The 17,132-nt window shown below is 44.8% G+C and overlaps 1 protein-coding gene across 2 annotated transcripts in view; it reads right to left on the bottom strand.

The window, feature by feature from the left end:
- Positions 1-14,162: 14,162 nt before the first annotated feature.
- Positions 14,163-17,132, bottom strand: part of LOC119827367 (serine/threonine-protein kinase MARK1) — a 54,746-nt gene continuing 51,776 nt past the window's right edge. For both annotated transcript variants that reach the window (XM_038349014.1, XM_038349015.1), the window contains exon 17: positions 14,163-16,140. In XM_038349014.1, the coding sequence (XP_038204942.1) occupies positions 15,786-16,140 (355 nt within the window). In that variant the 3' untranslated portion in view covers positions 14,163-15,785. The remainder of the gene's footprint in view (positions 16,141-17,132) is intronic.

The raw sequence follows: 17,132 nt of genomic DNA, 5'->3' as shown, positions 1-17,132 counted from the left end.
AACTGGACACAAAGAACCCTCAGAGAGAGGACTGCTGAACTTGCCTAAAGGTGAGATGGTCTTTCGGGGTTCCTGATTCATGAAAGAGTCTGCGAGACGTTCTGCAGGACACAGCAGAAAGTGACTGAACTGTCTTTGGAATTTCCTGCTTCATGAAAAAGTCTGCTGGACACTATGGGCCTGAAGGCTGAAGATGGATGCCCCAACGGCACAGAGGAACTTTGGGTGACTGTCTAGGCAGCGAGTTGTCTCTGTCATTTCTAGAGTTTGAAAGTTACAAATGACTTGTTTACTTAGGTAATATTGTATCCTTCTGGAGTCTTTGATGGAGTTGAAGAATAAATAGATAGTTATAGATTTCCTTAGTTATGATAAAAGATAAAATAGATTTAAATATTGTAACTGTAATTCTTGCTTCATAACTGTTTTGTTACATGTAATTTTACTATGTTAAAGCCTTTCTTTTTTGTTTAAACAGAAAAAGGGGAAATGATGGAGGAGTGTCTATGTGTTACTTTCATTATTAATAAAGAAAACTGCCTTGGCCCTTTAAGAGACAGAAAATTAGGTAGGTGGAGTAGACAGAACAGAATTGTGGGAACAAGGAAGTAGAGTGGGGGAGACGCTTCAGGCATTCGCCATAGGGAGTCTCCATGCTGCTCCTCTCCGAGATGGACGCAGGTTAAGATCTCTCCTGGTAAGCCACACCTTGTGGTGCTACCCAGATTACTAAATATGGGTTAAAGGAAGATGTGAGAATTAACCAATAAGAGGCTGAAACTATGGGCCAGGCAGTGTTTTAAAAGAATACAGTTTCCGTGTAATTATTTCGGGTGTAAAGCTAGCCGGCGGCCGGGTGGCAGGACACAGCCCCGCCGCTTTCACACTACAGATTACAAGAAATTCAGGATCTGGGGTCTCACTGCTCCCAACAGGAACATTGCCCCCTCATTCAGTTACATCTTCACCGACTTTCTTTTTGCTTTTTTTGTTTGGTTTTGCTTTGCTTTGTTTTTTGAGACAGGGTTTCTCCATGTAGCCTCGGCTATCCTGGAACTCACTCTGTAGACCAGGCTGGTCTTGAACTCATAGAGATCCTTCTGCCTCTGCCTCCAGAGTGCTGGGATTAAAGGTGTGCGCCACCAAACCCAGTCTAAGTTTTTCTTTAGTTTCTTTTCACAGATTGGAAATTTACCCGGGTGGGATCTTGCCCTGAGGTCACCGCTCCCTTTATTCCATTTCTTAATCTATTTATCTCCTTAAACATAGGATTTAGCTCCATTCCACTTTTTGATGCTCTTCTAAAAATTTGCATTTGGTAATTTACACTGCTTAGCTTGGCCTCTTCATTATAAATCTTCATTTGAGCTACCGCTAATATCTACAGGACAGAGTTTATATTAGGGCTGTTTTGAGATTTCTTCCTGCCAACAGAATTAATTCAAAACACTTTACGTTAGCCTCAGGCAGGCTCTTCAGACAAAGGCAAAAGGCAACAACCTCTTTCACCAAAATATCACTAAGTGATTTCTAGGCAACATAATAAAATTCTTCTCTGAAACCTCTTGAGCCAACTCTCGACATTTCAAATTATCATCGGCACCGTTGTTTTCCATGCTAGCCTGCCCCATTAAGCAATGTTTAAAGCGTTCCACAACTTTCCTAATTCAAGGTACCAAAGTCCATATTACTCCAAACAAAAGCATGGCCAGGCCTATCTATCACAGCAGTACCCCACTCCCAATGCCAATTTCTGCCTCAGTCAGGGTTTGTTATTGCTGTGAAGACACACCATGACCACAGCAGCTCTTATAAAGAAACATTTAATAATTTAATTTCTGATCTTGATTAAGGTATTGTGTTTGTGCAGCTCATTTAAAGATTTAATGTATAATTAAGAAATATAGGTTAATAGATAATCATATATAGCAGTCAAGCTTGTAGTCATGTTAGTTATATTTTCTAGATGTACAGAGATATATTTCAGATGGATAGGTATTATTCAGAGACCTTCAGAATATGGCACTTAAAATGTTTTAAAAACTCAGGACTTTTCATGACAGTGAGACACATCTGCTTCTGGCAGCACCAATTACTTCAAGAGGAAAATGGGCATTGAAGAGGCTCCTCATAGAGTTTGTTAGCCATTTGGACAAGAAACTGCTCTTGCCTGGACTGCTTGACGGTATGCAGTGTGAACTGGACATGTAGGACCCACAGAGAGATGACTGCTGAACTTGCCTAAAGGTGAGATGGTCCTTTGGGGTTCCTGCTTCATGGAAGAGTCTGCCAGACATTCAGCATGACACAGAAGAAAGTGACTGACAATATAGGCAAAACTGTCTTTGAAATTTCCTGCTTTGTGGAAAAGTCTGCTGGACACTATGTGTTAGTAGGCTGAAGATGGATGCCCCAACATTACAGAAGAACTTTGCGCGACTGTCCAGGCAGCAAGAAGTTTCTGTCAATTCTAGAGTTTTGGAAGTTGCAAATAATGTACTTCCTGTTTACTTAGGTAATATTATATCTTTCTGGAGTCTTTGATGGAGTTGAAAATTTTATAGTTATAGTTTTTCCTAGTTATGATAAAATATAAAGTAGATATAAATATTGTAACTATAATTCTTGCTTGAAACCTGTTTTATATAAAATTTTACTATGTTAAAGTTAAAACCTTCCTTTTTGTTTAAACAGAAAAGGGGAAATGGTGTGGGAGGTCCTTCTGTTTATGTATTGCTTTTTTTTGGTTAATGAATAAAGAAACTGGCTTGGCCTATAGTAAGTTAGAACTTAGTTAGGTGGAGAAAGCTAGGCTGAATGCTGGGAGAAAGAGGCTGGAGTCAAAGAGAAGCCATGGAGCTGGCATCAGAGACAGACATGCCAAAACTGCCACATGGCGATACACAGATTAATGGAGATGGGTTAAATTAATATGTAAGAGTTAGCCAATAAGAAGCTAGAGCTAATGGGCCAAGAGGTGATTTAAATAATATAGTTTCTGTGTGATTATTTTGGGTCTGAACTGCTGGGCGGCTGGGAAACAAGAGGCCCTCCTTACAACATTGGGGAGCTGGCTTACAGTTTCAGAGGTTCAGTTTATTATCATCATTGAGGGGAGCATGGTGGCATGTAGGCAGATGTGGTGCTGGAGCTGAGAGCCCTACATCTTGATTCAGAGACAACAGGAAGTAGACTGACTGTCACAATGAGTGAAGCCTGAGAAAAGAGACCTCAAAGCCCACCCCCACAGTGACACACTTCCTCCAATGAGGATACACCTCCTAACAGTGCAACTCTCTTTGGGGACCATTTTCTTTCAAACCACCACAGCAACTGAGCCAGTTACATTTTTCTTGTTTACTGTAAGCAAATACCTGAGAAACAGCTTAAAGAAGGAATGATGCTGGACCGATGGTGCAGTGGTTAAGGACACTGACTGCTTGTCCAGACTCACATGGCAGCTTCCACACGTCTGCAACTCCACATCCAGGGGATCCAGCTCCCTCTTCTGGCCTCTGAGGGGCCAGATATGAGTGCAGTGTGCATACATACATACATGCAGGCAAAACACTCATACACATAGAAGCAAAGGAGATAGGTTTTATTTTGGCAGTTCATAGGCAGACAGACACACATCATGGCAAGCAAGGCAAGGGGGCAGGCGTGTGAGGCAGCTGGTCACCTTGTATCTGCAGTCAGGAAACAGGGAGAGATGAATGCTGGTGGCAGCTCACTTTCTCCTTCTCATTCAGTCTGGCTCCCAGACCATGGAATGGTGCTGCCCATGTTTTGGTGGGTGAGTCTTCCTGTCTTAACTAACCAAATCTAGAAGCTCCCTTCAAGATGTTCCCTGAGGCTTGTCTCTTAGGTAATTAAAAAACAACTTCCTTACTTTTTAATCTGATAATAATAATAAAAAAGCATATGTTTGATGGGAGTGTGTACATGCCACAGTATATGTTTGGAGGTCAGAGGACAAAAAATAATGTAAATGATTGTGGAGGAATGACACTCACGGTTGACCTCTGACCTCTATATGCATATGTTCACACACTTGCACACATGTGCACCCACCTGCATGTGATCACACACACAATAAAAGGAGACTATTGCATAAAAGACAAATTTTTGGATGTCTTTTAAAAATACCCAAAGTTTTTCTGCCCTCCTGGTACAGTACAAAAAAAAAAAGTAGAATTCCAAGTTTGAAAGAATTTATGAAAACATTACATTTGAATTTAAGAGATCCATGGAATGATTTACAGTGCCTTGGTACCTAATGGAAAGACACTGAAATCACAAAAGTGAATTTAAAAAGCACACAATCCACACAAAGGCAGGATAGACTTCAGCCGCGTTTAAGACAACAAGGAGAAATGCACTATTTGGGGGAAGTGTGAGCTCCAAGACCAAGTGGTTTTGTAGGACTTGCAGTGTTTGTCAGGAAGACCGAGCTACAGGGTTCCAGTTGCTGCAGGTGGCAGCACTCAGGCTGCAGACAGGGCCTCCTCGGACCTCCCAATAATAGCAGGAAGTGATGATGTCAGTTGCGTTCACAGACTGTCAGAAGTGAGGGCTGGAGAGATGGCTCTACCAGCAAAGGCAGTGAGAAAGCCCCATGACCTGAGTCCAACCCTCAGAAAGTACGAAATGGTGGTGGAGAGACTCGGTTCGGCTCTGACTTTCACATACCTGCCGTGGTATCCATGCGCACATCACACACGAGAATAAGTATTACAAGAAGGGCTGCATCCTTCTGTGCTGTGAGCTTGCCAGCCGTGTGGGGTAGAGCCATGGCCCCACCCTGTCACACTCAATAGCCCGAGGAGTTCTCTTAACGTTTTAAGGTCCTTCACTCAAGCCAAACTAGGATTCATGGCTTAGATGCAGACACGGATTTCAGGAGCGGTCTGAAGCAGAGTTGGGATTTAGTTAAGGGCATTTTAATCTAGACTTTAAGCTTGAGGGTTAGGAGAAAGAGAGGCACTCGGGAGGAAGACATACCAAGGTGTGTGAGTACCTGCTCCTCAGTGGAGAGCTGAGCTTGTCCTGGCTCTAGCCATATGTGCCATTTTGGTGGCTCTCAAGTTGCATTTTAAAAGATTGCTAAGGACGTCTCTCTCTTTTTGGATCCTCTGATAAATGAGATTACAAGGTGACTTCAGTGACGCCATGGGTGAAAATGAAAGATAATGTGAATGCAGGGATAGCTGAGTTGCTCAAGAGGATGAGGGCATGCCTTCCTGGCAAAGGGGACTTCTGGTAAGATTCCTAGAGAAATAGGTTGACGGCTGGGAAGGATAAGGGGCCTTAACCAGTTGTTAACTGTGCTTCTCTGGGGTGACTGACTCCTTTCCCGTCTCCTGATTCTACAATAGTCCTTGTTTTCCCGCTTCAGACTGGGACTGTCCCCACTTATTGGCCCAGCAGGCTCTTCACACAGACCAGACTCTGATTGACACATGAGTTATTACTTGCACGTGGTTTGATGAAACAAATCTTTCTGAAACTGGGGTCACACGGAGTCTGTCGGGTGGTGGTTGAAGACACTGGAAAGAGGCAGCAGCAGAGGAAATTGAGGTTCAAGAACTAGGGTTAAGACGGTGTTGACCAAGACTTTGAACTTATCTGATTACATCATCTTTGAATCCGCTCTCTCTGTAGCAGAGAGGTTTGGAATGAAACAGTGTCTTAGGCCTCTGTCCAAACACCCCGAGAACAGAAAATCTATCCTCAGTCTGGATCCGTTTATTCCCCACAGTGTAATCCTTTGACAAACAGAATTACTCTTTTAAAATAAGCAGCTGAAGAGACACCACAGCTCTTAGATCCCATTTGTTCCTAACAGCTGAAGAAAAAGTACACAGATTAGCCCGAAACTCCGCAAACAGATGAGCAGAGAAAAATGGGGCCAGAGAGGGCTCCGCAGCTAAGGGCACTGGCTGCTCTTGCAGGGGATCCGGCTTCGATGCCTAACACCTGCGTGGTAGCTCAAAACCATACGCAGCTCCAGTTCCAGGGGATCTGACACCCTCTTCTGGCACCAGGCACACACAGGATGCACAGACACACATACAGGCAAAACAGTCACATACATAAAGCAAAAGCACAGTCGTTAAAGAAATGTCTGTTCTGTTCTTGTCTTGAGGCCATTCAGTTTTCAAATAACAACACTGACAGGGTCAAGAGATAGCAGAGCTGCTTGGGCAGTCGGAGGACAGTCCCTGTCCCCAGTGACTGTCTTTTCTTTGACACTGGGGAAACACCTGCTATCCCACATGCCACCACTGGACTGCCTGCCCACCTTTAATTCCCTCCTCCTCCTCTTCTTGAGACAGCCACTTACGGTGTAGCCCAGAGTGGTCTTGAACTTCATCGTCCTCCTGCCTCAGTCTCTAGAACAGCCAGTTTTACAGGCCTTTACCACCACACACAGCGTTTTCTGGCAATCCTTGCTGTCCTGTTTATTCTGTCTTGTTTGGAGTGAAAGAATGGTTGGTTTTCCCCGAGGAAGGATAGACCCGTGGTTCACCCCCTAAAGGGCTCTGGATGCTCCTGGTGTGTTCCCAGAGAGCCTGAGAGGACAGTGCCTCTCAGCAGTGCACCACAGAGTTAGAGGAAGGGGGGCTTCTGACGCTCTGATCTATTGACTCTGGACCCCACTTCTGGAAGAGCTGGGAAGACTCTGTGTTCTGCACAATATGTACTGTGACCTGGGGGTACTGGGTGAGTCCCACAAAATGGCACAGCTAGCAGGAGGGCAGGAATGGCTGCACTAGAGGGAGATGTGCCAAGCTGCTAGTTTTCTCCAGGAGGAGACGCCTGCCCAGTTATCAACAACTCTGTGCGCATTCTCTGAGTTTCGTGCAAAGAGAAGCAATCGATTGATCCCTGTAAACAGCACAGCTCAGATAAAGCACACATGTCTGAGAAGCTGATTGAGTGGGAGGACACGGGAGAGGCTGGGACAGAAGGGGCCCAGGTCAGAGCTGTGTTTGTGGCCACCTGGGCCAGTTCAGTCTCCCGCCCATGGTCTTGCTCTTACCCCACCCCAGGAGGCTGACAGCCGAGGACCACTCTCGCACTTAGTTTTGGCTGGGATAGTCGTTTTGAGACCCTGCTGGCCGCTGGCCTGTGCCTCTCCTGGAAAGCAGAACCGTCTTCCTGTTTTCACATAGTATGGTTGCCACAATGACAGTGGGAACGAGCTGAGGGGGGTGAGGAAAAAAAGTGCGTTTTATGATTAAAAACGTCAAGTTAAATTTTTAGGACTTATGTGTATGATTGCTTGGTCTGTCTGTATGTATGTGTACTGCATGTATACCCGGTGCCCTTGGAGGGAGAGGAGGATATCAGACACCCTAGAACTGGAATTGCAGGTGGTTGTGAGTTGCCACATGGGTGCTGGGAAGGGAACCTGGGTCCCCTACAAGAGCAGCCAGTGCTGTTAGCCACTGAGCCAGAGCCATCTCTTCAGCCCCAACTTCTCTCTCTCTCTCTGTCTCTGTCTCTGTCTCTCTCTCAGTGTTGGTGGCAGGGTCTCATTTTGCTGCCCTAGCTGACCTCAAACTCACAGCGATCCCCCTGTCTCTGCCTCCCGAGTGCTCCGGTTAAGGCTGTGTATCATAACATCCTGCAGGTACTTTCATTTAGTGAAAGACGATCATTTAATAGAGAGAAGGACTGCAAGATTGTGCAGAAAAAGTGGGAAGAGGTAGTGGCCTCTTTAGGTAGCACAGACACTGTATTAACACAGGCCACACCAAGTGCCACCCAAAGTCTCTGGCGGTGTCTTTCTGAGTGTGTTGGCACTTCTCCCCAACTAGCAGAATCGAAAGGCAGGACGGGAAACCATAAGGTTAGTTACACATTAGAGCAGGTGTGGGTCACAGGACAACTTGTGGGGGTTACTTCTCCCACCATGTGGTTCCCTGGGATTGAACTCAAACCACCAGGGCTTGGCAGTAAGGACTTTTATCCACTGAGCCTGGTTTCATGTTTTAAAGGACTGGTTCGGGGTTAAAGGTTGCCCCTAGGTTGTTTGCTGCAGTGGCACAGCCTGGGGCTTAGTTTAGGATGCAGACTCAGCATCCTCCTGCTCCCGACTGCTTTCTTTCAGTATCGTCCAAACAAACACATCTCTGGGTACATATTTCATATTTTAGAGTCTGGTTGCTTTGCATAATTTGTAAAACTACCCAACTTCTTCTAACCATAGGTAAGACAAAGCCTGGGGCTCTGAAGAGATCCCACATGGATGCTGCCCTTTGGAGCTTTGATCCAGTCTCTCCACAGAAGCCCCTTCTCCCATTCTCTGCGGGCAGAGAAATCCCCTTGCTCTGTCTCCCTCTGGTTGGAGGTCCTGGCATTGTCTGGAAGGCCTTCTGCTGGGAGGGTTCTCTATGGCAGCGGGTCAAACTTCATCCAAATCCTTTCTGCATGCTGATCTACTGCCACCTCACGGCCATGCTTTCTCTGAGCAGTCCCCAGCCTTCAGACTCAATAGGAACACACACAGCCTTCCACAGAAAATGTCAAAGCAGCGGTTTCTGGGCTGTGAGACCCCTGCCTTTGATATTTATAGCACAGTTTATTTACATATTCGTTTGTCTGTGTGGGTCTGTATGAGCCATAGCATGCATGTGACGGCCAGAGGAGGGGTCAGTTCTCTCCTACCACATGGGGTCTGGAGGGGGACTCAGGCCATAGGGTTTGGCAGCGATGGCCTCACTCACCGAGCCCGTTCACCAGCCCTGAGGTGCCTCGGTTTTATTTTCTCACTTGGCACACCTCATTTGACAGGGGCAGGCCTTCCTTCATTCTGCAGAACAGAACTGTACTCCATTCTGTATGCATACTGCCTTTTCTGCATCTTGTTACGCCGAGGGACGCTAGGTTGATTGGCTATTGTGAATAAGACTAGCATGGATGCAGAATGCAGGTATCATTTCAACATATTGATTTCCTGTCACTTGGACACACACCGAGTAGCGGCATCATTGGATCATGGCAGTTCTTTTAATGTTTAAAGACCAGTCACTGTTTCCCTCAATAGCTTCCTTACTTTACAGACGACACTAACAGTGAGCAAGAGCTGTTTCTCTGCATCCTTGCCCACACTCACTCTCTTTGTCTTTTCAGAAGTGCTCAGTTATGGTTTCATGTCCCTGGTACTGGGATTACATGCATGCTCCACCACTCCTGTTGGATACTGAGGTTTTAAAGTTCATTACTAGGGCTGGAGAGATGGCTTAGAGGTTAAGAGCACTGACCTCTTCCAGAGGTCCTGAGTTCAATTCCCAGTAACCACATGGTGGCTCACAACCATCTATAATGAGATCTGGTGCCCTCTTCTGGCCTGCAGCATACATGCAGACAGAATACTGTATACATAATTAATAGATCTTTTTTTAAAAAAAGTAAAAAAAATAAAGTACATTACTGACTGGCAATTTTGAGCATTTTTTTCCCCTTATGTTCATTGGCCATTTGGGTATCTTTTGAGAAATATTTGCTTAGGTTCATTGCATATTCATAAACTATTTCTTGCTATCAAGTTGTCTAAGTTCTTGTATATTTTGGATATTAACTCTACCGGATAAATAATTAAATAATTTGCAAACATTTTCTCTCATAGTGGAAACCATCAATCTCTCCATTCTGTTCATTCATTCTGCTTATCTGCCAATGAGCTTCTTTTATTTATTATTTATTTATTTGATTTTTATTGAGATCTACATTTTTCTCTGCTCCTCTCCCTGCCTCTCTCCTCCCCTTCAATTCTCTCCCAAGGTCCTCATGTTTCCAATTTACTCAGGAGGTCTTGTCTTTTTCTACTTCCCACTTAGATTAGATCTATGTAGGTCTCTCTTAAGGTCCTCATTGTTGTCTAGGTTCTTTGGGATTGTGATTCGTAGGCTGGTTTTCTTTGCTTTACATTAAAAAAACCACTTATGAGTGATAATTGTCTTTCTGGGTCTGGGTTACCTCACTCAAAATGATGTTTTCTAGATCCATCCATTTGCCTGCAAAATTCAAGATGTTAATTTTCTGCGGTGTAGTACTCCATTCTATAAATGTGCCACATTTTTCTTACCCATTCTTCAATAGAGGGGCATTTAGGTTGTTTCCAGGTTCTGGCTATGACAAACAAAGCTGCTATGAACATAGCTGAGCACATGTCCTTGCGGTACAATTGAGCATCCTTTGGATATATACCCAAAAGTGGTATTATTGGGTCTTGAGGAAAGTTGTTTCCTAATTTTCTGATAACTCGCCACACTGACATCCAAAGGGGTTGTACCAGCTTGCACTCCCACCATCAATGCAGGAGTGTTCCCCTTTACCCCACAACCTCTCCAGCATAAGTTGTCATCAGTGTTTTTGATATTGGCCATTCTTACAGGTGTAAGATGGAATCTCAGAGTTGTTTAGATTTGCATTTATCTGATGGCTAAGTATGTTGAGCATTTCCTTAAGTGTCTTTCAGCCATTTGGATATATATCCAAAAGTGGTATTACTGGGTCTTGAGGAAGGTTGCCACAGTTCTAGTTACCCTGTTGGTTACTCAGTGTTCCTGGAGATAGCTCAGCACTCCTGTGCCTTGCTCTGCTCACTTGCAGTTTGCTGTCTCAGGCCTACTTTGGTCTAGGTTTCCGGCTTTGCCCTGTTTCTGTAAATCCTGGTCTGGATCCCCTCTTGCAGAAGTCCCTGGCTTGGAGTTGAACCTGTTCTGGTGTAGATCACTGACTCTGGATCTGTCTACTGGCTCAATCCTGATCTGCCACTGTCCCGGTACTGGGTTGGCTCCCGGGATGGATTGGCTCCTGGCTTCTGCTCCCGGTGGAGCTTGTTCACTCTCTGTCCTAGGTAGCTGTTTCTGTCCCACTCTGGTTCTGGAGATTGCTGACTCTGAGACAGGTTGCTGGCTCAATTCTGAGTTTGCTTCTTTTTGTTCTAAAGTTTTCAAATGTTCTGTTAATCCACTAGTGTGGGATGCCCATGAGCTTCTTACGTTAATACAACACCTGGAGCATTATTTGTAGAACATTCCATTCTACCCCTTGCTGGCTCACTAGCTGTAACTGCTGTGTTCAGTGGCTATGTTAAAGTGTATACTATACCTCTAACTTACCATAATCCATCTTGAAGTGACAGCAAACCACACATGCAATGTAAACTCTGTGAAGAATCCCGGGTTTATGTGCTGTATGTGCTGTGTGTCACCATTAAATTTTGCTTTCCCATGTCGTAGGTTGTGATGGCTCGCTGATCTTGGTTGTCAGCTTGACACAATTGGAAAGCAGAAACTTCAACTGAGGAATTGCTTCCATCAGGTTAGCCTATGGCCAGGTCTACTGGGCATTGTTTTCCCATTGTTAATTGGTGTAGGAGGGGCCAGACAACTGTGGGTGGTGCCATCCCCGAGGCAGGAGGGTTTGGGCTGTGTAAGAAAGGTAACAGAATGTTGGCAGCGAGCCAGTAAGTGCTGCTCCTCTGTGGTCTCTGCTTCAGTTCCTGCCTCGGTTTCTCTTCATGATGGATTGTAACCTGTAAGCCAAATAAACCCGTTCCCTCCCCAGGCTGCTTTTTGTCCTGTTTTGTCATAGCACCAGAGCAAACTAGAGCAGTTCTTAGTGACTTTACTCCAAACATGGTTTTATCTTCTTTTTGCTCTCTTAATTCCTTTGGTAGGTGTAGAGTCCCATCTTGTACCTGTTCCCTTTTACTCCAAGGATTTCCTTGTACATTTCTTGTGGCTCTATGTCACAACCATGCTCTTCAGCATCTCTGTGTCAAGCATCTTTGTGTCATCTTTGTTTTGGAAAGCTATTTTATCTGGGTATAAAATCCATGTTTGATGCCAGGCAGTGGTGGCACACACCTTTAATCCCAGCACTTGGGAGGCAAAGGCAGGAGAATCTCCGAGTTCGAAGTCAGCTTGGTCTATAGAGTGAGTTCCAAAACAGCCAGGGCTATACAGAGAAACCCTGTCTTAAAATAAACAAACTAAAATAAAAAAAAATCCTTGTTTGACAGTTTTGTTTCCCCAGTTTTTCTTACAAGAAACTGGTTATTAACTTCCTTCTACTTCTATGTCTTTTCCCTGGCTTTAAGTTCTGTTTAGAGGTAATTTGTGGTATGAAAATCAGATGTAGTTTTTTTTGGTACTTATTAACCATTTGGGTCCATGATTTTATGATTTTGAACAAATACTTAGAAACCTCTTGCTATTCTATCTTCAAATGGCTTTTACTCCCTGCCGTCTTTCCCCAGGGTCTCCTGGGTTAGACGAAATGGCCCCATGGCTCTGAGGCACTGTCTTTCTTCTGTCTTAGTTGTTGTTTTGGTTCATTTGGAGGCGTTTCTACTACCATCTTCAACTCCACTGACTTCTCTAGCATCTCCTCTACCAAATCCTTCTGGCATGTTCTTCTTCCTCAGGAATCACAAACCATGTAACACTTCCAGGTGTGAGCACTAAGTTTGTGCTGGCCATTGCTCCACATCACCTTCTCTTTCCTCTCTGGAACACAGAATTGCTTCAATGCCCTCATCTAATATTCTGATAAACTCTGACATTTCTGAGTTAGTACCGATCCACTTTTCCCTATTTTTTATTCTATTTTGCAAGGGGGCAAAGCAGCATCAAGTGCAGGGATATGGGGACAAACTTTTCTATGGCTGGGCCATACCAATGTCTGCAAAGCCAGTTTGTATTTATGCTAACACATCATACCCCTCTATCTGGCTACATTTGTTGCAATGTCTGTGGCCTATGCCCTCCTTATCCTCCACAAGACTTCCCCCCATCCTTTAAGTGTTCTATCTATATATTTCTATTGTAAGGTTTTATTGCTGTTTCCCTAGAACCCAGAACCTGATGTATATTCGCACTCAATAAATTTGCTGAGTTAGTGATAGTGTGAGTTGAGGTTCCCAGTACATTGTGTTTAGTTTTGTTTGTTTGCTGGGACTACTCCATGAGACCTGCTGGGACTACTCCATGCGACCCTGCTGGGACTACTCCATGAGACCCTGGCTGGCCTGGGACTTGCAGCAATCTTCCCGCCTGTTTCCTTACAGCTGCGTCTAACTTCACCTCTCCTCGACTCCTTCCCGTTCCGACTTTCCTTGCTATTATTACCCAGAACATAAGCATCCCTGCATTTCCAAATCAGATCATTTATTGTTTTTTTGGGGGCCGAGGGACACTTTCAATGATACTCATTTATGTTCTTTTGACCGTGTGTCAAAATGGACAGCTCCCCACATGGACCACAGTGATGGAGCGGTGGGAACCATCTCTACAGTCTCTTTACATGGCTTCAGATGCATCCTTCTCTCCACGGGTATGGTAAAAACAAGGCAGAGAACATCTTGTTCATTTCAACAGGTCAAGTGTATCTTTTGCTCGCAGGAACCTGGGTATGGAATGGCACTTTCAGTGACACTCACCCATCATAACATCTCTGTGTTTAAAACCAAATTTTATCCCACAGAATATTATTGGGCCATGGTTCTGAAGTAGATTTCATTTTTATCTTGCTATTTTTTTTTACCTTTTGCTGTTAAACAAAATAACATATCCTATTTTCTAAAAAACAATACAAGGCATATCATATCAAATAGTACTTCCACTGAGTCAAGGAAATCCTGCTATCATATAGCCAGGTGTTTATTTATGCAAACATATTAAAATCCCTGAGTTTTCGAAATGATATGTTATCATGAACACAAGATATACGTACTATAAAGTGAGTGTCAAAATTTCATTTTTAGTTCATGAAAGATATGGAAATAAACTTCCCTTCCACAAAGCACAGGGGTTGGCTGGAGTGAGAAACCATAAGTACCCTGGCCTCTGCCTTGGAAGAGGCCTGGGGCCTCTGTTCTGGAATGTATTTCAGCGATCAGAAATCCTGGAGAACAATGACGCTTTCTTGCCAGAATGAGCTCTTGAGAGCCTACAGTCGCCCCCCTTGCTTGCAAGTGAACCGGCACAGGAAAGAATATGCTCAGAGGGCGCTCTAAGCAGAACACAGGTGATCCCGACAAAGAGCAAAAGACAAACGCTTTATTATGAGATCTGTTCAAGTAAGGTTCCGTGTGCACCAGTGAGTGAATGCGGATCTGCATCGAAGAAGGTTTCGAATGAACACCAGATTAAAAAGGGGCTACACAGTTTCTCTTTTGTTGCTTTTTCCCTCCCAAACATCATCCCTCCCTAAGGCAAGAAAACACACCATTTAGAACAGAATGTCAAGAAGAAAGCTACATCACAGGACGGTACAGAAGATAAAACCACCTTCTTCCGGGAAGCCAGGTGGAAGAGCCCATCGCCTACACCGGCAGCTCCCACTCAGTTTCCCACTCAGTTTCCGACGACAGCACTGATCACGGCACTGGCTTGCTTTCCACTGGTGAGCTTTGAGAACATCCTCTGTTTCTCAGGAGTGTGTGGGTGGGGCCCATATGCTGATATTACAGTAAATCACAACATTAAATAACATTGCACAGTCAACCTCCACGGCTTTTCAGTACAAAAGTGAGCGTTCAAAAGGTACCGTTACTAGTGGCTTTACGCCACGCACAGCACTAATTATGAAAGAAGAGAAGGCAAATGGCCAGTTACAAAGCTGCACATTACGGGTAGAGTGATGCGGAAGAAACTTGGTAACCTGGGCAACATTTTGAAAATGGGTTCTGAGGGAGCAAAGTAAACCCCGGGCAAGCATAAATTCCTAAATGAATATGGAGAGCACGCCTAGCTCTCGGGTCTGAGCACTTGCAGACACTACAGTGGCACGGGAGGATGGAGGCTGGGAAGACACTGGGGCAAATGCTCCCAATGCCAGTCAGTTCCTGAGGCAGCATATCTTAGCCAATGCCTTCATCAACACTGTCCGGATGAGCTTGTGCTATGAGACGCCCCAGCACTCTGGTGGCCCAGTTACCCTGCGCGTACCGAAGGCAGCAAACCCAAGTGCTGGTTTACTTCACAGCAGCCTGGCAAACTACCATATATGTATTCTTTCACTCTTTGCTGCTGATTAGCAGGTCAGAAAACAAAGGGCAAAACAAACTTGGTAAAGATTTGATTTCTCACCTCGGTGCTTCTGAGTTAGCTCGAGGCAAAGCTGTGGCTTTCTTTCCACTGTGTTTAGAAGTCTAGGTGTGGACACTGTTAACATGTTGTGTCCCCTAGCCACATCTTGTCTGACAAAGGCTGAGAGCAAGAAACGCAGGAGAAACAGAATGACACCGACCACTGTCAACTTCTGGTTTAAATTAAATATGATTTTAAAATAATTTTATAACGTCCATGCTATAATTTTAAAGACTATTTCTGTGCGCTTTTAATTCTGGACACACTTTTCAAAACAGCATGATGGAGGTAAGAATTTAAAAAACCACCAGAACATAAATGACAGGGGAAACCACTTTCAACTCAAAGCATTAAACATACATTTCTGGAGATCCAGACAAGTATACAGGTTTTAAAGCAATCATATTTTATTATACAACTCTATGAACAGAGGATGAACAGAAATACACAATATACTTACCTGTACATGTGAACCTACTTTTTAAGCTACAGAGTCTTATTATAGCTCATACTGACTTTAATTTTACAGTTCATGACTATGTATAACCTTATTGCGTTAAGGACAGATTCTACATGGGAGACTCACAGGTGGAACACGTTAGGCCGTCACCTGTACACGCACAACCTGTACCTCAGCTGTGGTGCATCTTCCCTGCTCCTGAAGCTCACACAGCTTTACAGTTTAAGCTCATTTGCTATTTTGGATGCAATGTTCTTAAAGGCAATAGAGGTCCCAGATATCCGTTTGAAGCGGACCCCGTTCAGCGAGAGCCGAGGTAACTTGCAGACTTCCATCTCCCACTGCACGAGGCTGTCCTGCCTCGCATCGCCGTGGACACAGAAAAGCAAGAACCGTTCTTTCTGTTCGTAGTCACAGTTGTTGGCATCTAACACTTTCCGGATCTCTCTCATCATGTCATTGGGGTCCATTGAGCTCGTGGTCTTCATGCTCCATGTGAACCGCAAAGAACGCGGCTTGGAGTCTTTGCCCTCTTCCTTTTCTCTTTCTTTCGGCTCCCCGGATGTACTTCTAGAAGAGGGCAAAGGGGACAAGTTAAAACAAAAGTTCTGCTCGGCAAAGAAACTGCAAGCATAAAATGCTGAACTTTCCAGTCTGCAGCCCGCCCTCAGAGGGACCAGAGTTGCACTGCTCACAAACAGCCCAGGGCACCGTGCACTTTGGCATTTAGCATCTCAGTCTAAAGCAGCAAACCTTCTCAGGTGCATTTGTTCTTGGGAAGGAATTTGCAGTCGAAAGTGAAAACTTAATAGTTTTTTCTCTATTCTTCATTTTCTGTACATACACATACCACAGACACACAGACATGTCCTCCCGGTATGCACACACACATATACATGCATACACACCCCTGTACAAAGATACACATAGACACACAGCAGCCACCATTAGGATTCTCCTGATAAAACACAGTATTAGAATATAAACATTTCCCCCTTTTCTGCCCTTCTTGTATAGGAGCAATGCAGTGACTCCAGAGGGAAAGCAGTTTCCAACCCTACCATCGGGAGGGAGACCGCCACTGTCAGGATCTCTCACAGTGCGCTGGCTCTGCTCTGTCCCGTTTCTCTAAAGGCATGTGCAAACTGGCCGAGAAGGCAGCCTGTGGCCTCCACCCCTTGTCTGCCACTTCCTTCTCTGCTCTCTCCCGTGGGGACATGCTGGCTTCTATGCTGTCCCTGACCACAGGCCTGTGCGCTCCTCTCCAAGCTCCTGCACAGGCAAGGCTACCCTCTTTCTACACGGACAACTTCCTTTCTTCCCCCCCCCCCAAGCTTTGCTTGTTTTCTCCAGAGTCCCTGATCACCCAGACTCCTGCCCTTGCATGGCCACCTCTTCTTATTCTACTTCCTTTCCTATTCAAGCTATTCGAATACACTATCTCTCGACCTCTCCTGTATCATAAGATCCAGGCCATCTGCCGGCTTCATTTATGACATACCCCAGGCACCCAGAACTATGCTGAGCACAAGAGATGACCGACATTGAGTTTTGATGTGTAG

This window comes from Arvicola amphibius, chromosome 12, assembly GCF_903992535.2.
Source record: "Arvicola amphibius chromosome 12, mArvAmp1.2, whole genome shotgun sequence".
Taxonomy (NCBI): Eukaryota; Metazoa; Chordata; class Mammalia; order Rodentia; family Cricetidae; genus Arvicola; species Arvicola amphibius.
This window is presented reverse-complemented; position numbering and strand designations above follow the sequence as displayed.